This window comes from Doryrhamphus excisus, chromosome 2 (genome assembly GCF_030265055.1).
Source record: "Doryrhamphus excisus isolate RoL2022-K1 chromosome 2, RoL_Dexc_1.0, whole genome shotgun sequence".
Classification (NCBI taxonomy): Eukaryota; Metazoa; Chordata; class Actinopteri; order Syngnathiformes; family Syngnathidae; genus Doryrhamphus; species Doryrhamphus excisus.
Window position 1 is genome coordinate 28,146,667 of NC_080467.1, and position 22,858 is coordinate 28,169,524.

Sequence of the window (22,858 nt, forward strand, 5' to 3'; positions counted from 1 at the left end):
TCCGGTGGATGCGGCCGGGTGCGGAATAATCGGCTTTCGAGGAGAAGGGAGTTTGCAATTGGATTACACGCTGTGACACGGCGTTATTGTGTAAGAAGGCCTCAAAGACCATTCGCTTTGTCATTAAGGCTGGCTTTACATATTTAGTAGTTTTACAACACAACATGGAAGCAAACAGTAATAATGAGTATTCATAAAAGTATGAAAAGTACACAGCAATTATGTTATGATGTATTGAAATTGAAACTACCAGTTAACATGCACTCTGTAATGCTATTGTTGGCCAACTGCTGTGTTTCTCCGAATCGCTAGGGGGCGATATTGTTTCTCGTTTCTTATTGTGGGGAGAGGAAGCGGAAGTAAAGAGCTATCTCTCCAGAGTCAAAGCTGGAAGGGGTAGCGTTCCACAGCTCTTTCGTGTTGTCGGTAAGGTTTTAATATTTGTTTGGATGACATCTGCTTTAATTGTTGTGCTAATCAGAGGTATAGAAAAAATATATATTTTAAATGCTGGGTATTTACACTGTTGTATCTACACTTCTCGAAATGAAATTTCGTTTTCAGCCATCCTTCATGTCACATTAAATTAAAACATTCTGACACATATTAATCACGTATGTTTTTATTGTATCCATCCATTTATAATATTGTCTTATTTCGTTTTGTGTTTCTTTAATTAGTCTTCTCCCGGAAGTACAGAGCCCCATCCTCCCGCTCGTTTTGTCTTCTTCGCTTGTGAATTTAATGTTGTGAGGACACACCACGGAGGGAGGCGCATGCGCAGAAAGCTCGCTCCAGCGAAAGCAGATCCAAATCGTGTTCACGCAAGAGAAAATCAATTTCCAATGCATCGTTTAGGTATGTAAATTTGATTTATAAAAAGCCAGATACACAATCTAATTGGTGTTTAAGCAAATTCATGCAGTAATTAGTTTTTTTAGGAAAGGTAAGTGAGTGTTATGAAATGAGTGGCTTCCATTTTGTTGGACTCGTAATTAGTTCTGTTGATCATGTTGACTTGTCCAGTGTAAAACAGTGTCTTTAAACACTCTTTTGTGCTTTGAAATTCATTTCTTCACCATTTTGAAATCAGGCAATGATAAGGCATGAAAAAAAAGGAATAACTTTCACTTCTGTCAACAGAAGGCCCTTGTTCACGCTGCATAGTTTGTCGCAGACAGGTGTTATTGCATGTGTATATGTTGGCACGCTGCCCCTCCCCATCGGAGCGGTGTTATGTTTGGCATGCAGCTTTTCTCCAAGCGTCCATTAAATAACGATTGTTATGTATTCTACACATGCATATTGTTTCAAGGCGTCGCCGTAGCCCTCTCCTGCTGAATAATTTTTATTAATTGTGAATAAAAGAGTTAAAGACAACAGGGGGCTCTTTTGTTGCTCGTTACAATAACGCAGCACAAAATGAAGTCGTACAGTTTTACGTAAGGAGGGATTCGCAGCCACGAGGGCCCAACAAGCGCTTCTTCTCGCTCCACTTTTTAATTGGATGTGAAACGAGCTGAGGAAACGCCGCTCGCTGGATGTAATTTGGGCTCATCCTAAACACTTTGATCTCATGTTGCAGCATTAAACGCGCGCACGGGGGGGGGGAACGTGAGACTCCGCTTCGGAGCGTCAGCGGCAGCTGAGAGCGACATGACATGTTGCCCCGTCCATCCGTCATGGAAATGCAGCGATAATCGCAACAGAGTGCTTTTTCTTCTCGGCGTAATCACATCAGGGGGGGTCAGAAAAGCACATATCGGCGTGAAGAGGACAGGACACGTCAGGGTTAAAGCGATTACGTTGCGTTAAACAGGATTTTTTTCTGCTCAGACACATTTTCCTGCCTTTTTCCGGTAATTTTTGAAAGCCTCTTTTGCTGTAATAAAATATGACTTTTTTTGTGCATTTGCGCGTTAAACACTCTTTGTCTCCTCGCATTTTTCTCATCATAATCACGTTTACGCCCGCAAGCCTCCCCGCGGAATCATCCCATCTCCCCTTTTGAAAGCACTTTGCTCCGGTTTCGAGGCAGCGGGGGCGGCGGTTGGGCGGTTCAAATGGAAAGATTTAGCAGTATGCAGGTTACATGGCGTCACATCTCGTTTTGACTGACAAACACTGCCCCCTCTCCCCACAGGGATCCCCGTTAAAGTGCTTCATAATGCAGGTCATTACCCGCAATGCTGTGGGAGACCCCCCAAGTCCCTACTTAGGTCTTATGTATCCCTGCAGATCTCGCCGCAGACGCTCTGATTGTCCATTCCTGCTCGCCGTCGCCACACCGGCGTTTATTGACACTAAGGTGCCCCCACAAGGCGCGGGTAATGCGCACGACAAAGGCCTTTCCTCCTCCTCTGCGGCGAGCTGACGGTGCTTACAAGGCGAAGCTTATTGAAAGACGGAGCCATAAAGCCCGGCCAGGATATGACTTTGGATGTGATTGCGCCAGGTGAGCGATGTACGAGTGCAATCAAGTCACAGGCAATGATATCACGGCGAGAACAAGAAGTTCTCCGCGCCACCCCCCTCCCCCCCAGGTGACTGACAGGAGTCTGGAAATGTCAGGTGGAAGTAATGGAGTGTACAGTCTGGTTTAAGATCACCAGTGTACCCTCCTCGCCCTCCAGACCTTCCTGTATACCTTGGCGTGCACCTCTGGGAAAACCACAACCTCATATTGTGGCTATAATCATATAATCATTGGCTTGTATTCATGTATTTTAAAAATTAAGACCCCCCCCATCTCTTTTGAGCACTGCTGTTAGCGTGTTAAGGTCAGCAAAAATGTTTAAAAAGAGCATCAGACGTCTGTCATGATGCTACGTTACTTGCGAGATGTTAGCAAATGAGGCATGGCTATCTACTTTTTTTGTATTTATTTGCAATGCATTTGTTCACTTCCTGTTTTCCGAATGTACTCTGGCCTATTGGTAAAGTGATATCATTGATATCTCCCCGTGCATGTGTGGGTTTTCTCCGGGTACTCCGGTTTCCTCCCACATTCCTAAAACATGCTAGGTTAATTAGCGACCCCAAATTGTCCATAGGTATGAATGTGAGTGTGAATGGTTGTTTGTCTATATGTGCCCTGTGATTGGCTGGCCACCAGTCCAGGGTGTACCCCGCCTCTCGCCCGAAGACAGCTGGGATAGGCTCCAGCACACCCTGGCAACCCTCGTGAGAATAAGCGGTAGAAAATGAATGACTCATGAAAAAAAAGCAGTACAGAGTACATAATGAATCACAATAACGATATCATATTTTTTTATCAGTTATTACATCACCATCAGTGCCAGTATAATAACAATAACTTCATACGTATTTATAGTTATTTATTTTGGATTGTTGTATATTTTATTTTTAGTTTTTTTTTTTTAGCATATGTTCAATAGTTTTATAATTTGATTTTATATATTTTTTCTTTTTTTAAATTTACTTTCCTCTATTTGAAAATATAATTTGTCATCTTTTTTTAGTTTGTTAGCTTTATATTTTTTACTTATTTATTTTTTGGTGTGTTTTTTTTTTTTTACTTATTTCTAATAAATGTAGTTATTAAATTATTTGTTTTTATTATTTAATTTTAATTTATTGTAATTAATTTCTTTAGAATATATTTAATTTTAATTAAATGTTTAAATTATATATTGTATAGTATATTCAATTAGAAAAATAAATTTTAATGTAATTTATGTATCTATTTTTTGGGTGTGGTTAGCACCGTTTACCATTATATTATCAGGTTTCTTAGTCCCATGATTGACGTTATATTTGCGTTTTTCCGTTCGTAAGCGTCCAGTCTGGTTGTCGGCATTGACCAACATCCCCTCTTGTCCTCATACGTCTTTTTATTTTCCACTTTGATTGGTTCATTGGTCTATTAGAAATGAAGACTTTGCTGTGAGACGTTTCAAGCGCCTGACGAGTGAAGAGATGATCATTTCTCAGCAAGATGGCGTCCATTTGGAGCGTTGGCTCGTGTCCTGGAGCGACGCTTTATTCATGCTGGCAATTAGGAACGAACAGAGCGGTGGCTTGATTAACTCTTGCCGTACCTGGCCGCCGTGGAGCACAAAGAAGGGCTCGGGGTGCTCGAACGAGAGGATTTAATGAAAGCTCTGGCATCTGGATCCGATTCATCTTGTCAATGCCGCGCCACCATCTCTGCCCCCAAACCAAAACCCCCAGCATGCCTCCTCGCCAGCCGCTTTAATTACTTTTCCTTTTCGAGAGCGGCGGGCGACGGCGGCCTGGCGGAACTGACAGACAGGTGCAGCCGTCCTGATTAATTAAAATAATAAAGAGCGCGCGAGGAGGGGGAATATCAACGCGTGGACACGTTGTCGGTGAGGAGACGTCAGGCATTGATTTACCGGCTGACAACAGGCCGGCCTTCAGGCCTTGACAAGCCTATATGGAAGGAAGGGGAAGCGGGAGGGGTCTGGGTCCCATCCTCGGGGCCTCGATTTGAACCCCCCACCCCCTTCCCACTAGTTCCTCAGCAGCTGCAGCTTTGAAAACACTGGTGCCATCGCACCTATCAACATGTGATGGAGTTAATAAAAGCCACCTCTGGGGATTCATCAGCTCTAACAGCCATATATGATTTCAGCAGACAAAGGAAGCGTCTTCCTGAATGATTAGCCCAAAGAGAGTCCATCCTTATTGTCCTCGCTCTCTCTCTCTCTCTCTCTCTCTCGCATATTGATATCACTTTATGCCGCTGAAAGAATAGTGGACTCAGGAGGCGATTCACTGGGAGCAAAGCGAGCTTTATTTGGATTTTCTAGACACTCGCCGTAACATCCACCCTTATTGTGGGCTGAAACATGAGAGCTCAATATATATATGTGTGTGTGTGTGTGTGTGTGTGCTGACCTGCACTTCCCACATCCTCGATGCTGACACTTTAGAGCTGCTCCGTCTCAGCTGAGCGTGTCGGAACAACAAGAGATGTGGAGGGGAGAGCGGCGTGTTTACCACCAGCCTGTGAAATCAAATACAAAGCCGCCTTCTCAAAAGCGCTCTCTCGCACGCCGTCGTCCGCGTACGCTTCGGCCTTCCCCGTACGGGCGAAAAACACACACAAGCATATCAAGCATCCTGTGGGATACCATATATCACATTTATACTCCAACTGGCCACTCCGTGGAACGCTAATGGTTAGCATTGACGTCACATCAGCCTGAAAAGGAGTAGGGAGAAGCAGAATTTATAATTTATTCATCCTACCCTTTACTCCATGGCGCAGCAATTACTGTGATTGAATCTCACCACTTTTATAGACCAAAACAAAAATAAAATACATAAATATAAATACATAAATACAGTAAGTTAAAAAACTAATAAATAAAATAAGGGATGTCTAAAGTGCAGACATTTTCATCTCATGGCTGTTTCTTAATGTGCTTTTTTAAATATAATTTCACAAGAAAATTTAAGCAAAAATTTTAAAAATGATCCGTCATATTTTAGACACATAAAGTTGAAATATTCAAGAGAAAAATATGTTATTTTTTAGGAAGTTGTAATATGAGTAACATACAAAACAATGAGTAAAGTTAAAAATAAAATCAAAATATTATTGGAATAAAGTCTTAAAAAATGAAGAAAGTTTAAATTGTTGGAAAAAAAACCTCCAAAAAATCCATCTGTAATCATACAACAATAAACTCAATATTTAAAAAAAATACATGATATGAGTAGCATAGAGTTGAAAAATATTAAAGAAAAAAATATGTTTTAAAAGTTGTAATATTAAGAGAGAAAAACAAAATAAAATAGAATTTTTTTTGTAATATTACAATTTTTGTAAAATATAAGTTGTAATATTATGGGAATAAATGTCAGCCTTGCTGGAAAAGTTAGGACACCCCTGACCTACAGAGATTACATACAAATAAAAAGTACTATGTATTAAAAAAAACTGAAATAAATATATGCAATTCCTTATTAAATGACAGATACATGAATACATTTATGATATCAGAATATCAATATGGTTCTCTGAGTGCACACAGGAAAAATTGTAAGAATATTTAAAGAGTGTAAATACAACAATATTTACTCAATCAGTAAGCTGTAAGATGTAGATTTAGTAAGATGTAAATAAAAACAATAAAACAGTCTTAGCTTTAGCTGCAAAGACAAAGACGTCTTACACTGCTTAACCTTTGAACAGTTAGCTAAGATGTTAGCTAAGTTAGACTAATGCTTCATTACACTCAATACCAGTCAGCTGACAACTATATGTCTTCATATTATGCATGTTATGTATATTTACAGTGCATACACATCATTGTGTAAGCTTTTCCTTCATAGTAAGCTGCCTGTGTGTGTTGTGCCATGCGCCCCCTAATGGACACATAATGCACAGCATGCACTATAATGATCATGTGCTGGATTGTTCAGTGATGATGAGTATGTATTACTTTATTTGGCTTCCTGTTTTCCCTCCCCTTGACTGCTCAATTAAAAATGTGCTGCAACATTTTCAACCCCCTTACCAGAAGTCATTTCCAGAGCCAAGCTGTTTGCCCTTCACGGCTTTTTTTTTCTCTCTTCCGCCCCCCCATGCGAGGAATTCCCTCTCCGCTGCGGCCAAGTCGGAGAGACAGTTGGTAATATTAGCTCACGTTTTATCCCGAGATCCATTAATCGCAGCCTTCTGCCGCTCACCCTTTGACCCTTTGGGTTGACCTCCGGACATCAGGTTACCAGTACCGTAGGAGAGACACCCAAAACACTCATTTTCACAGGGTTTGTTATTTTTATGCACTTTGCAGTGTAGTCCTGAGCCAAAAAAATCGAATATCACCTTAGATTTGTGGATAGAAATTAAATAAAGATTACATGTCATTAATCTATCACTTTAATAGAGTCCAAATCGGCTGTTCGTTTGTCTGCAATGGAAGGTGTCGGATATTTCTAAGCACAAAAATAAATAAATAAACATCCATACCATCAGTGCACCCTTGGGACTCGCTTTCATCCAAATTCCATTCATCGGGTCTTAAAGTGCAAAAAGAAGCGAACCACGGTGCGATAGCAACACAGTAAAGCACCTTTCTGTCGCTTAAGATAGATACTCTAACACTTAACATTTATTTATTTATCATCAAATCTCTAATATTCAATGTACAAACTGATTTTTACATTTTTAAGTCAAATTAATGTATGTCTAAATGTATGTATAAATGGTTCAAGACTTCAATAAAAGTATTTTTTAAATTGTTATTGTAAATTTTAAACATTTTTACAAATAATATAAAGGAATAAATAATGAATGTAGAAAATTGTAAATAATAAAAAATAAAAATCACAATGAAAATGACTAAATAAAAGTAAAGACTAAATAAAAATATGAAAAATAAGTAAAAGTAATTGACTTGAATAAAAAAATTCCAAATTATATACATACCATTCATACAATATCATATACAATTATAAATTAAATTACAATAAATAAAAATGACTTCAAAGTATAATTTTTTTTTTTACAAATAAATGAAAAAATTTTTGAAAATACAAAATAAATTTAAATGACAAAGAAAAGAATACCCTTTTGAAAATATATAAAAAAGAAATTACAAGACTACAATAAAAAATACAAATGAATATGAATGACTTAAAAGTATAAAAATTGTTAAAAAAAATAAATAAAATAAAAACATTTCATGATTGATCAAAGTTTGCTTTGGTTCAGTTATAAATATAATAATAATAATAATAATAATAAAAATAAAAATCTTCATGTTGTCACATGGGGCGGCACGGTGGTCTAGGGGTTAGCGCGCAGACCTCACAGCTAGGAGACCAGGGTTCAATCCCACCCTCGGGCATCTCCGGTTTCCTCCCACATTCCAAAAACATGCTAGGTTAATTGGCGACTCCAAATTGTCCATAGGTATGAATGTGAGTGTGAATGGTTGTTTGTCTATATGTGCCCTGTGATTGGTTGGCCACCAGTCCAGGGTGTACCCCGCCTTACGCCCGAAGACAGCTGGGATAGGCTCCAGCACCCCCCGCGACCCTCATGAGGAAAAAGCGGTAGAAAATGAATGAATGAATGAATGTTGTCACATGACGTTAACCCTCGTAAAAAAGCCTATTTATGCGTCTAGCTTAGAATTTCATTGACTATCCAGAGCATCCACCCGATTGTAAAATATGCGTGTTTGACAGCGTGAGGCTTTTACAGTACATCAGAAGCATGAGTTCATTCCTAAACGAGCAATTAAGCAGACGAGTGGCGTGATTGTGAATCATTTAGGACGGCCGGTGCCCCGTATTGGACCGTATCTCTGTGTAACTTTATCTACGTCTCGGCGTCACATCTACATCTACTGCACTCTACCTGTTTTTTTTTTTTTGTTTTTTTTTCCACAGCTGAGGCCCGCCCGGGCTGAGCGTGGCGCTGAAAGCCAACACCTGATTGTGTTACTCCCCTTTAAGCTGTTGTCACCTAGCTGAGCGATTATAGGCAATTACCTGCTCTGTCGGAATCCTAGCCGAATAGATTGAATTCAGATTGATTTCCGCCCGGGAAAAGAGGAGGGAATTTAAAGCCTTTTTTAATTGGGTATTTGGTGTGTGCTGATCCGAACACCGTGGCCTTTCCCGGGGGATCCGTTATGGGCCAATAATGGCATCGGAGTGTGGTGGTGGTGGTGGTGGTGCTGCTTCTGGTGGGGCGGCGGGGGGGTTGCAGCAGTCTCGTCTGCCGACTCCCTCCCAAGGCCATAACCCTGCATTTGCTCTGAGTGCTTTTCTATTATGCATTGATAGTTGAGCATCAATCAATAAGAAGGGAAACAGAAAACCCAGCGAAACCAACTTCTTAAGTGTAAAATGCCTCTTAATACCCGGGGCCTTTCAAACAACTTAACCTGCACGCTTTTTACCCTCACCCTTCCTTCCCTTCTTGCTCTTTCAGGGACACTTACCGGCGCGGGGGGGCGACACTATGGTTTATTTACGAGCTTCTGGAAACGTGAAAATGTACCGCAGTGCTTGAAAATAACAGCATAGATCGGCATAACTTTTTCCACTCAGGGCCGCACTCTGAAAAATGAATGGATGCAACTTTGCCACTTTGATATACAGTAAATATGTATTTTTAAAAAATGCAAAAAATGCATCTCAGCTTTTTCGTGTCGATGAAAAAATCAATTATTACTATCAATTTTATTTTTTTCCCCATTTCTCCCAGCCCAACTTAAAAAAAATTCCCAAAATATTATATCTTTTATAGCCAAATCAATTTTTCAAAAATGAAAATGTGATGTTTTGTTTGTTTCTTATACTATATTACCACTTGAAAAAAATGTAATATTTCAACTCTATGCTACTAAAAAAAACTTGAAAAAAAAATGTAATATTTCAACTCTATGCTACTAAAATGAAAAAAATTATTCTCATAATATTGTGACTTTATTCTTGTATATTTGATATATAAAAAGGTTATTCTCATACAAACACAACTTTTTTCTCTCAATATTATGACTTTATTCTTGTATATTTGATATATAAAAATTATTCTCATAAAAAAGACAACTTTTTCCTCTTAATATTGTGACTTTATTCTTGTATATTTGATATATAAAATTAATCTCATAAAAAGACTTTTTTCTCTTAATATTGTGACTTTATTCTTGTATATTTGATATATAAAAATTATTCTCATAAAAAAGACAACTTTTTTCTCTTAATATTGTGACTTTATTCTTGTATATTTGATATATAAAAATTATTCTCATAAAAAAGACAACTTTTTTCTCTTAATATTGTGACTTTATTCTTGTATATTTGATATATAAAAATTATTCTCATAAAAAAGACAACTTTTTTCTCTTAATATTGTGACTTTATTCTTGTATATTTGATATATAAAATTATTCTCATAAAAAGACAACTTTTTTCTCTTAATATTATGACTTTATTCTTGTATATTTGATATATAAAAAGGTTATTCTCATAAAAACACAACTTTTTTCTCTTAATATTATGACTTTATTCTTGTATATTTGATATATAAAATTATTCTCATAACAACTTTTTTCTCTTAATATTTTGACTTTATTTTTGTAAAATTACTTCAGATGTTTCCAATGGTGTTGTTTAGTGTAGTTTTTTTTTGTAAAATGTTATTTTTGGAATATGCTGCAGACCAATAATTAAAAAAAAAAAAAACAACAACAACCACGGTCCACCAATGGCCCCTGGTCCATACTTTAGACACCCTTGCCTCAACTCATTTTATTAGATAGAAAGACTTCCTTTATTGTCATTGCACAATAACACAGCAGTGAAATTGCCAACAAAATGTCATTGCCTGGCTCCTGTATAATAAATAATAACAATAATAATGTTGGACCATTTTACTGACAATCAAACGACCCTTCCATAGACTGGATTTGTGTAATTTAGCATAAATTCAAGGTTGGTGAGGTCACCAGAAGCCCAGCTGATCATATTATGGATGTCTTGAAATCAAATCTTGCAAATGATTTTCAAACGATACAAGATAGACGGCCTCTCCAACGCTCTAACGACAGAGTCCACTTTCACATTAATAATGCCGCAGTTGGACCAATCGGGACCATTCCGGGAAAAACGGCATCTAACCTGCAAGACAAGAGGACGGCTGGTCGAGATAAGCCCGGCAGTCACAGCAAGGGCCGGCCACAGAGTCCGCAGGTCCACCTCCAGCCGTTTAAATGTGTCCGTGGGAGCATTCCCCACCGGGCCCGCCTGTCACCACTAATGCACCTTTTCTCCTCCGTCCAGTAAGGCTATTCCGGGGCTTTGCGGGATTTCTGGGAATGGAGCAGTTCACCTTTCCTAGAGTGCAGATGACAGGACGCGATACGGTACGGGAAAGATCAATTGCTTTCTTTCACGTCTGCTGATGGAGTGTTTGCAAAACAACAGGTTGTTCAAGTTCCATTGCTCTGTTCAACACCTCCCCTTTAATGATTTCTAACTTTTCTATTTATCTATGAACACCAAACGTGGGAAATGTCTATATCATAACCTTCACCCTCCAACGCTCATGAATGGAAAAACCTTATTTAGCAATCACACGCAATAAAAACATGCTAGCTCAGTGATTCTCAACTGAAAATGACTTCAAAATATTCAATATACAAACTGATTTTTACATTTTTAAGTAAAAATAACTAAATACTAAAAATAATAAAAAATACTAAATAATAATACTAATAATAAATGTATGTATAAATGCTTCAAGACTTCAATAAAAGTATGAAAATGTTTTAAAATAATGCAAATAAATTGGTTGAAATTAGAAAAGTATAAACATTTTTACAAATAAAACAAATGAATAAATAATAAATGTATAAAATGGCAAATAATAAAAAAATCATAATGAAAATGACTAAATAAAGTTACAAAAATTCTTATTAAAATATGAAAAATATATGAAAGTAATTGACTTGAATAAAAGAATTACAAATTATATACATACAATACAATATCACATACAATTATAAATTAAAATAAATAAAAATGACTAAAAATATTAAAAATGTTAAAAATAAAAATGACATCAAAGTAGAAAACTATAAAAATAATAAACAACATTTTTTTGAAAATAAAGAATAAATTAAAATGATTTAAAGAAAAGAATATCCTTTTTAAAATATATAACAAATAAATTAAAAGACTACAATAAAAAATACAAATGAATATGAACGACAAGTATAAAAATTGTCAAAAAATAATAAATGAAAACAAAATAAAATATAAACAAAGGAATAATACAAAAGTACAAAATTGTCTGTAAATAGATTTTAAAAAATGACTGGAAATGCTTTCAAAAAAATTTAAATATCTAAGGAAAATATAACTTCTGAAGGTTTTTAATGCAAATACAAATAACATATAAAAGTGGGTGGCGACGTACAGTAATGACCCAGACTGAGACCATTTGCGGAAACTTGGACTAGATTGTCCAAGGTCCATGGACTAGTTGGTATAGTCCAACGTTGTACCAAAACTGACGCAACATTTAAGCGAAATTTCACCCCAAAAAGAAACCATCAATCAAAATGAGCTCTGACTGTACTCCGATAAATAGATTGATACTTTATTCATCTCCAAGACAAATGGCCGCTGTAACGCTAGTCATCAGCTCTTTGTAATAATGATAAACATATTTACCTCCTTTGTGCGGCAGAAAACATGAAGGTGATTTGTCAAAAGAGAGGGGAGGTGGGGTGGGTCGGTCACAGGAGGATGCCCCCCCCCTGAATAGAAGTACTTTGGTTACACAAACTTTGTTTTCGCCTCGAACGCATCCCCCTCCGCTTGCCATCTGCTGCTGAAGAATCTGTTTCACTGGATTGAGCCAAGCCCAGCCTTTATTGGTCCTAATGGCACTATCAGCTGAGCCGCCAAACCCAATTACCTTTTTAAAAAGGGAGGCCACCCCAGCTAATCATGGCTGCCTAACCTGATTTGCCTGTGATGAAGAGACGGGATAAAGAGCAGTTAATGGAGGGAGAATGATCTCACAAATACAAAAAACTCAATTCATTTCTCCGGGAGAGCAATCTGTCCGATTCACGGGTAATGGAGTGGAGATTCATTAGTCCTCGGGCCTTAGTCGTACACAACGTCCCCTTATCAGCGCAATGACAAAAGAACATCGGCTGTACTCTTGTTATGGACTCACTCGCTTGAACACACTGTTGTTAGCATTGTTAGCATGATAAATTCATTGCATTCCAATGGGAAGCGGCTCTTTTCCCGACCAATCACCGGAGCCGTTCAAGTAATCCAACAGGTACTGTTTTTTTTTATCTGAAACATATTGACAAACCCACACCCCCGTGGAAGAGTGGAAACCCATCGACCGCCGCGACCCCTCTCAATCCAGACACCCCTTCCGACTTGGCCCGCACCAGATATGATCCAGAAGACATGCTTTTCCAAAGATGGGACATCGCCAGGTTTTCGCAGACGGACATTAGGCCAAAGCCAGAGTTAAAATCCTATTAGTTTGAGTCGGGAATCGGATTATCGTCGTCGAGAATCACTCGTCTGGCAACTAGGGTCTAATTTACGCCAATCAATGGCAATTATTGAGGGGAAGGGAGCCCCTATTAGAGAGCCTCATCCACTTAGTCTAATGAATGGGGAAGATTCAATCTCGGCTGTGGACGACTGCAGCAGCAGGCTGAAGACAAGCTGCTGTCATTTATCAATGGCGCGGCGCTGACGGAGGGAACGCGCTGGTCATGGGAGGACACCGCAGCGTCTTTAAACGTCTCATGAAGTCTATTTTTGTGTCGACGTCCATTACACGCTGGTTTTGCTCTTGCATGATTCCTTTTTGGACTCAATGAAATTTATCCTCATTTATTTATTTATTTATTCATTAAATTTATCCTTTTGTCTCACTTTTTTGGTATTTTTGTTTTAAATGCACCTGAAAAAGGTCACGTGACAGTGAAAATGTGCTGTTTGTAATGGAACCCAGTCAATAGAGATTTATTCACACGCCTGCACTGCCCTCTACTGTCCAATAAGAGTAGTAGCCTCAACCTTTAGCAATACATGGGCCTTAAAATGTCAATTAAAGTCTGCTTTTTCGGGTTTTTTTTGGCTGCAAAATGTAATCAAGGGTGGCATAAAATATCAGTACACCTCAGTCATAACAGCAATGTGTATTCATATTTGATATTTGTTGCTTTCTGATGAAAATGTATTATTTTATAGTAGTAATATCAGTGACAGTATACTGTAGATTGTACATACTATACTGCAATCCCTCACCACTTTAAATTTGAATTCCGCCATTTCACTCTTATCACCGTTTAATAAATAAGTCATGCTGTTTTGTGATTGAATATGGCCTTTATTAATCCAAAAATAAGCATATTTTACATATTTTTGGCCAAAATTATGCAATTTCAAGCATAAAAATGTCTAAAGTGAAATAATACATAATTATAAGTCATTCAGGAGGCGTATTCCAAGATGTTGTGATATGTAGTATTCCACACTGGCCACTAGGTGTCAGTCATTTTACTGTAATATTTGGTGAGACACACAAGCACCAGACTTTGTCAACACGCTATTTTTTTGCAGGTTTGAATGATATCACAACAGGCACAATAATCCCCTAACCTAGGCTGTTTTGTTGCGGCCGTAACTCCGATGTCACTTCCTGTCCGCCACCCACTCAGCTTCCATAGCAACACACATGAGTCATATTTATGTCTTAAATGGCTCGTTTTCTGTCACGCTTGGGTGTGGAACCAGTTCATTGCAATAACCAAGGTATTACTGACTGTACGTAAATATATAGAAGTAAAACACGTTTTAATATAGTATTTCATGCTAGGTTAAAACATGCTAGGTTAATTAGCGACTCCAAATTATCCATAGTTATGAATGTGAGTGTGAATGGTTGTTTGTCTATATGTGCCCTGTGATTGGCTGGCCACCAGTCCAGGGTGTAGCCCGCCTTACGCCCGAAGACAGCTGGGATAGGCTCCAGCACCCCCCGCGACCCTCGTGAGGAAAAGCGGTAGAAAATGAATGAATGAATGATATCACAACAGGCACAATAATCCCCTAATCTAGGCTGTTTTGTTGCGGCTGTAACTCAGATGTCACTTCCTGTCCGCCACCCACTCAGCTTCCATAGCAACACACATGAGCATGAGTCATATTTATGTCTTAAATGGCTAATTTTCTGTCATGCTTGGGTCTGGAACCAGTTAACGGCAATAACTAAGGTATTACTTACTGTACATAAATATATAGAAGTAAAACATGTTTTAATATAGTATTTCATGCTAGGTTAAAACATGCTAGGTTAATTAGCAACTCCAAATTGTCCATAGTTATGAATGTGAGTGTGAATGGTTGTTTGTCTATATGTGCCCTGTGATTGGCTGGCCACCAGTCCAGGGTGTACCCCGCCTCTCGCCCCAAGACAGCTGGGATAGGCTCCAGCACCCCCCGTAACCCTTGTGAGGATAAGCGGTAGAAAATGAATGAATGAATGAAAATTATAATGAGTGCTTTATATCTGCTAGTATTTAATTACATTTCCCATCCTTGCACACAAACTTTCAATGATGCAAATGATTTATAATGAGAGCCTCCAACATGAAAGATGTGTCATGTATGTGCTTTTTCTTTTTTTCTTTGTAAATAATATTTGTAGAGTATGCTATTGGGTCATAATAAACAGCCACAAGCTGTAAAATGGCGCCCCAGTGGTTTGCCATTGTTTGTATGTGCAAGTACTGACCTGTTCGCTTTATGGTCAACAGGTGGCGAAATGTCACTGCACTAATGACTAATGAAACAAAGGGCTGCTTCTGACGTGCTGCAAACGCCTCCACTGACAGGTAGCATCGGTTTGAAAAATAAAAAAACAACTTTTTTTGGCATAATTACAATCATCAAAACGGGATTGTGTAACGTTAGCTAGCTTGATTACAGTTGCTGCTAATTAACTTATCATTCATTAGCCATGGTTAACGTTAACCTTTTTTAACCAACTAAATAAAACAAATAACATTGAAAGGGACTTGTAATCGTACACATTTGGTATTATAATGCCAGACGTTTATCATGACAATAGAATAGCTTCGATATGTTGAGTCATGCTTGATGCTAACCGCGATTGCTAGCTACCATGTCATCAGTGCAATGACACCCTTGACTTTTGTTTTGTTTTTTTCGGCTTTTTCCTGTTTCCCCATGACTAATTATCTTAAATACTTGCACTTATTTCCAGAGGCAGTCACATCACAACATTATCTTAGGGCGTTAAGTGCTCGTACTAACTATTATATACTTTGAAATTACCACTGTACAGTATATGGACGGTGGGACTCTTTTAGCGGCCCTTGAACGCAGCATCTAGCTTTCTCCCCCACTGTATAAAGAGACTACTAAACTGTATTTCACCCCTTTTTTCTTTCACTTCATATTTGGTCCCAAAATGCTCATCCAATGTGGGAATGCATAAGGGTAAGATTTGATATGAACATATTTTGGTTACCTCCACTGAACGCAGCACGGAGCTTATTTATTTGTTGCGTTCAAAATAATTTGAAATCTTTTTAATGGGTTTGGGTGAATGGGTCACCGTGACAATTTTTAAAGGCATCCATAAAAAAATTATGAGACATTATGACCGTTTTAGACATTTGTGCATATAATTTCACAAGAAACGGTCAGAGCACTTGGAACAAAAATCATGTGAATCATAATATGGGGTATATATGTCTTGTGAATACCTGATGTATGTCTCTCTACAAATGTGTTTTCTTAGGACGTGCAAAGGCTACCAGGATGTTTTCTCACAGACAACCCGCTTGTGGATCTAAAAGATCCTGCATGCCACAAACACCAAACCATCATCCTGGGCAACAAACAAACAACACGTTTTCTTCAGGTGGGTTTGACAATAAGACATCCATAGAAATGTTCTTTTAGTGCCATGCCACAAGAACAAAACTGATTTAAATTTGCTTTTCCAAAAGGTCCTTCTGTAGAGCCAGAAATGTTGATTGACAGGTACAAGCGCGGCCAGACGCACCCCGTGTCCTTGCTGCATCAATTGGCTCAGAGTCTGCAGTTCCACCTGGAGATCAAGGAGACGGTGACCACAGGTAGCGCAGGATGACATCAGCTTAGATATAGTATAACAGGAAATAGCACGACACGTTGAACAATTGCGAATTATTTTTTTAACCCCGAAATAATTGCATTCATCGGACGAGATGACCAGCCTTTTTCGGTGCTGGAAGACACCGAAGTCTTCGACATGGAAGTCCTGCGAGAGCTCCACCAGTGTACTCCCAGATCCATTCATATGGGCGAGAGGCGGGGTACACCCTGGACTGGTCGCCAGCCAATCACAGGGCACATATAGACAAACAACCATTCACACTCACATTCATACCTATGGACAATTTGGAGTGGCTAATTAACCTAGCATGTTTTTGGAATGTGGGAGGAAACCGGAGTACCCGGAGAAAACCCACGCATGCACGGGGAGAACATGCAAACTCCACACAGTGATGGCCGAGGGTGGAATTGAACCCTGGTCTCCTAGCTGTGAGGTCTGCGCGCTAACCACTCGACCGCCGTGCCGCCCCATCCAGATCCATATATAGACAGAAATTTTAGTTAAGTTATATATTTTTTTCTGGGGCTATCAAATGATTTAAAATTTTTAATCAAATTAATCATTTTTTAATTAATTCATGATTAATCACCACATGCCACTATGTGTGAAATAATCCTATTTGTGCTTTTTTGATGAACAGGATGATGAAATCCAAGCTCTTATTTCCAGTACTATTGTCTTTTCAGGTAACACAACACGGCTGATTTTTGCCTTCTGCGTGCTGATCGATGGCGTCCAGTACAGGACTGGAATGGGACCCACAAAGAAGGAGGCCCGGCTCAAAGCCGCAGAGTTGGCCCTCCATGACCTGCTGCCCACTTTGGAAAAACAGAAGTCGCAATTCCTCAACGCATCAGGTCAGGCCAGTAGCTCAAAGATGGAACTTAGAACTGGTTGGCGCTCGCTGCAAGCATTTAACTCCAGTAATTCCTCGTTTATCTCTGGTTAATCAGTTCCAGTCCTGACTGCGATAAGTGAATTTCCACAAAGTAGGATTTTTTTTTCATTTAAAAATTAAATATTTTAGTAGTTGGAGCATAGCAAACATGTTTACCACCTTTTAAATATGATTTTTAACATGATTAGAGCCCTGGAGACCTGAAATAGCACCCCTATAGTCACCTTTACACTCCTATTACCCAATATAGTAGACATAATAAGAGCTGAAAAGACATTCTTGTTGTTCCTGTTCTTTACAGTACTTCCTGTCTCATCAGTGTAGTAGGAGTGATCTATGTGGGATACTACTACTAGATGCCTCACATTTGTGTTTGTTTTTGTGCTTGAACATGATTTAAATTACGCAAATGTGTCAAATCTGCTTAAATTTGCATATTTTTTAATACTAATAATCAGTAGTCAACCATGAAGCAGTGATGGTTTATTAATTAAATGAAAAATTTAATTTGAAACACAAAGTAGCAAGGGATGACTGTTGAGATTATAATATCATTACATTAGCATTTTAATGAATGTCTCTTTAATTCATTCAAAATGGTTTTCATGTCTGTTCTTTTTAGCGTTGCCACCACCGATGCCGGCCAAAGAGGAGTCGTTCATGTCAGGGATTCAATCCAGTAGATTTATTCGTGGTAATGCATGCTTGTCTGCTATTCTACTTGTCTTTTCTGTCTTTTCGATGTTGTTTTTAGCATTTTGTTTATGTTATCCAGAGAGGAGGAGTCCTGCTAACCTGCAGATACCAAACGCTGTCAAGGATCAGCTCAACAAGTTGATGAACAGCCACCCTCAGTTCTCCGCCTGCGCAGTCACCGTCGCAGCGTTCGTCATGCAGACTTGTGAGTTCGTTCTAAAAAAAAAAAAAAACACTGTTGACTTTAAATACCGTATTTATATTTTAATCTTCTCTTACTAGCCAGTGGATGTGAAGTGGTGGCTCTCGGCAGTGGCAACTACAACGCCAAAGAGAGCTCGTCAACAAACGGACGCGTTGTGCACGACTCGCATGCGGTGGTGACTGCCAGGAGGTCGCTTATGAGGTTAGCTGTGTTTTTTTTCTTTTTATTTTTAACTCATTCAAAGATTAGTACATTTCATAGATTTGTATCAAAGATAATGCCGGACAATCATCACATCCAACCCAATCAGGAATACCTGAATTTGACTGATATGAGTTTGTATTAATATGCAACCACGGCAAAAGAATATCAGCAAACATTGCAAGAAGAATGCCCCCCCCCCCCACACACACACACACACACACACTAGCCACGTATACATGGACCCAAATATTCCAATTCCATTCGGTTTATTTGCTCAAACGGAAAAAAACTAACCTTTGTATACACCTCATTCCCAAAGAAAAGTGCCAATCCCAATGAATACAGTAAACCTCGGATATATCGGATTCAATTGTTCCCACTGGTTTTGTCCGATATAAGCGAAATCCGTTATATGCGTATACCGGAAAATGTCCGTTTTACGCATATATCGGATTCATATCCGGTATATGCGTAAATCGGATTTTATCCGTTATAAAAAGGCACTTCCTTGACTATGTTTCCAATGTACCTGGACGCGCAGGCAACGCTGCAAACGCTGCAAATGACGTCGTATAGCGGCCTGTCACGATTCGGCGAATCGGAGCGCCACGATGCGGCCATCCGATATATGCGAGGGAAATTTAATGGAAATGCATTGGAACAGGACTGGAGATTTTGTCCGAAATAGGCGAAATCCGTTATAAAAAATCCGATATATGCAATGAATTTTTATTGGAAATGCATTACAGAAAAATTGGTTCTTTTTTATCTGTCCGTTGTGAGCGAATTTCCGATATATCCGAGTCCGATATATCCGAGGTTTACTGTATATAATGGGATTCACTGGGGTGGAATATTCCTTTCCCCAATCCGATTGAGGTATCTTGTACCCGCTCAATCGGAAAGTTGTCAGACTGCGTTCTTCTTCGTGGTGTTTTTCTTCTTCTGTTGTTTATTGGCGGTTGGCAAGCAGCTTTCGTGTGCATTAGCGCCATCTGTGGAACAGAATCTAAACCCTTCTATACGCCATTCACAAGTCCACTTTTATTAAAAAAGAAAATACATATCCATATAAAACATGTGAGCGCGCAGACCTCACAGCTAGGAGACCAGGGTTCAATTCCACCCTCGGCCATGTCTGTGTGGAGTTTGCATGTTCTCCTCGTGCATGTGTGGGTTTTCTCCGGGTACTCCGGTTTCCTCCCACATTCCAAAAACATGCTAGGTTAATTAGCGACTCCAAATTGTCCATAGGTATGAATGTGAGTGTGAATGGTTGTTTGTCTATATGTGCCCTGTGATTGGCTGGCCACCAGTCCAGGGTGTACCCCGCCTCTCGCCCGAAGACAGCTGGGATAGGCTCCAGCACCCCACGCAACCCTTGTGAGGAAAAGCGGTAGAAAATGAATGAATTCGAGCTTAATTATAAAATATTATCAAGATTGAACTTTATCTTTTCCTGTTCCCGGGTGCGTTCTTTCAACGAATGCTGAGATATGACGTAACACGCAGCACGAGACGTTCTTCGATTTAAAAAAAAAAATGGAGGCGAGCAATCGGCACTGGACTCCTGCGGAAAGTTTGTTTTTGATCCAAACTAAATTTCAAGACTGGATAAACGAAAAACTGTCAATACGGAATTATTCCAACAAGTGAAAGAAAAACTGATGTTGATGTTTACGTTTTACTGCGTATGCCCCATTGACTATTCTGGTCGATTATAGCGGCGCATGTAGACACGCGATTGGAATATTCCTTTCCATGTATACCGTTGCTTTCGGAAAGGTCATTCGGAAAGAGGAAAAACTCCTCATGTAAACGTGGCTACTGATACTGTATCTGTCTTATCTGATCTTGCAACTTTATGGGAACATTCTGGGGAAACCCTATCTTTGTTCCTCCAGTTCTTCATGAAGATGTTTGTCCAACATCAGGGACATCTGACCTCATAAAACTGCTATAAATTCCCACCGATGCTTGTAGAAATCCCTCCCAGATGAGTAGATGTAGATCTTTCCCAACCTTGATGTCCCTTGTTTATTGTACTTTAGAGTTATATGCAAAGACCTGTATCGGAACATATTTGAGATGCACCCTTGTGACTATCGTCTGTGTGTTTTCCCCTCCCCCTCCCTACAGATTCTTCTACCAGCACCTGCTGATGTTCTACAGCAAAACCCCCCATCTGACCGAGAAGTCCATCTTCCAGCACAACAACAACAGCGGGCTCCTCGGCCTGAAGAGCGGCATCACCTTGCACCTCTACGTCAACCGGCTGCCGAAGGGTGCCACCAAGAAACCTTTCAGCATGTGAGTGCACACTCGTTACGCCACAAGAATCCAGAGTTGAACATGGCGATCTCGATGCGTTGCAGGTCCCTGAACCCACTTTCCATCACTGCGTGGCAGATGAACAATGAGCTCGGCCTGCATCTGCTGGTCGAGGGCAAGGTGTTGCACAGTTTGTAGTCGTCTTAAATGGAGTTCATTACAAACTTATGGTTACTTTTTTTTTTAGGTGTTCCCCGTGTCCGCGTTTGAGCACTGCACCTCCAAGATGGTCAGCATGTCGGCCGCAGACAAGATCACTCAGTGGCAAGTGCTGGGCTACCAGGGAGCCTTGCTGAGCCACTTCATGGAGCCCGTCTACGTCCAGAGCATCCTTATCGGTAAGCGGGCACATCGCAAAACATTCCATCGCATCATTTGTCCTCCTTTCCAGGCGACTCTGACTGCGAGGACACTCGCGGCATGGAGTTGATTGTGATCCGCCGCACGGAGACCATCACCTTCCAGCTGCCCGTGTTCTACTACATGATGAGGCCTCAAATCTTTATGGTGCCCCCCGTCGCCACACACGGCGACCTCCAGGTGACCTACGGTTTCAACTGGAGCGATGGCGACAGCTCCATCGAGGTGGTGGACGGTCTGATGGGCAAGACCTTAGACGAGTAAGCAGTCTATCATTTCCGAGGTGACGCTGCAGAGATGGTCTAGCCCAGTGGTGGGCAAACTACGGCCCGGGGGCCACATCCGGCCCGCCAAGTGTTTGAATACGGCCCGCCCAATCTTCCAAAAGTATTTAATTTAAACTCAACTAACAACCTGGCATCATGGCCTGAGCCAACCTTTTGATGGTTGTATCAATTTCGTTGTTTGACATGGTCTGTTGTTTACAAAGTGCTCCTGAAAAAAGAGACACAAGCACATAATAATAATAAAAATTAAAATAATAATAATTATATTATTATTATAAATATTATGATTATTATATTATGTTAATGCTAATTATTATATTAATTATATATAATAATATTGTTATATTTGCATATTTTACATAATAATAATATAATAATTATTATTTTAATTTTATTTTAATTATTATAATATTTTATTATTTTTAAAATATTTAAATATAAATATAAAATAATAAATAATAATAGCAGATTGCATGACAATTTTACAGATACAATAATACCAGGTGGACTGTTACGTGTAAAATATATAGTCTGCCGCGCCCCCCCCCCCCCGGAAATTTTGTTTTATTATCAGGGCTCGACAATAACGAGCCATGTACCGATGGCCCGGGGCAAGTTAAAACAAAATTGGGGCAAGTAAATCCAATCAGTGATATTCCCGTCGGGGCAAGTGCACTTTGGAATGCCATACTGCAAAGAGTTTTTTTTTTAAGCGGTTCTTGTTGGGTGTTGGTAAAACATGGACTGCGTAATTCCGGTGCTAATTTGCAAACCAATCCTTGCAAATCTTGAAATGGACCAATCAGAATCATTTATTTAGACCGCAGTCCGCGTTTTACCCACACCCGTTCTTGTTCCCGATCAACCAATCAGCGATGGTTTGACTACGAAAACATCTATCATGGCGTCCCTGCCAACAACTTCTGAAGGAAAACACCAAAAAGTGATGAACCAGTGCCTCCTAAACGAGTATTTTATTAGCGGCAGCCAATCAAATGATGGCACAGGTGAGTTACTCATATTCCTGTGACAATTTGAAGTGGTCACAATAAGGGATCGACCGATATGTTTTTTTTTGTGGCCGATACCGATTTTTTTCCATTACCCTTAGCCGATGGCCGATTTTTCTTGGGCCGATATTTGTGGCCGATACTGCTTTTGATCCCTCAATTTACATGAAAAAATTAACC

General features: G+C 39.4%; 1 protein-coding gene across 2 annotated transcripts in view; it reads left to right on the top strand.

Moving 5' to 3' along the window:
• The first annotated feature begins 353 nt into the window (after window positions 1-353).
• Window positions 354-22,858, top strand: part of adad1 (adenosine deaminase domain containing 1 (testis-specific)) — a 29,229-nt gene continuing 6,724 nt past the window's right edge. For both annotated transcript variants that reach the window (XM_058052811.1, XM_058052820.1), the window contains exons 1-12: window positions 354-426; window positions 681-858; window positions 16,328-16,450; window positions 16,539-16,667; window positions 17,374-17,544; window positions 18,208-18,279; window positions 18,361-18,486; window positions 18,564-18,687; window positions 20,830-21,000; window positions 21,066-21,141; window positions 21,209-21,359; window positions 21,413-21,641. In XM_058052811.1, the coding sequence (XP_057908794.1) occupies window positions 777-858; window positions 16,328-16,450; window positions 16,539-16,667; window positions 17,374-17,544; window positions 18,208-18,279; window positions 18,361-18,486; window positions 18,564-18,687; window positions 20,830-21,000; window positions 21,066-21,141; window positions 21,209-21,359; window positions 21,413-21,641 (1,454 nt within the window). In that variant the 5' untranslated portion in view covers window positions 354-426; window positions 681-776. The remainder of the gene's footprint in view (window positions 427-680; window positions 859-16,327; window positions 16,451-16,538; window positions 16,668-17,373; window positions 17,545-18,207; window positions 18,280-18,360; window positions 18,487-18,563; window positions 18,688-20,829; window positions 21,001-21,065; window positions 21,142-21,208; window positions 21,360-21,412; window positions 21,642-22,858) is intronic.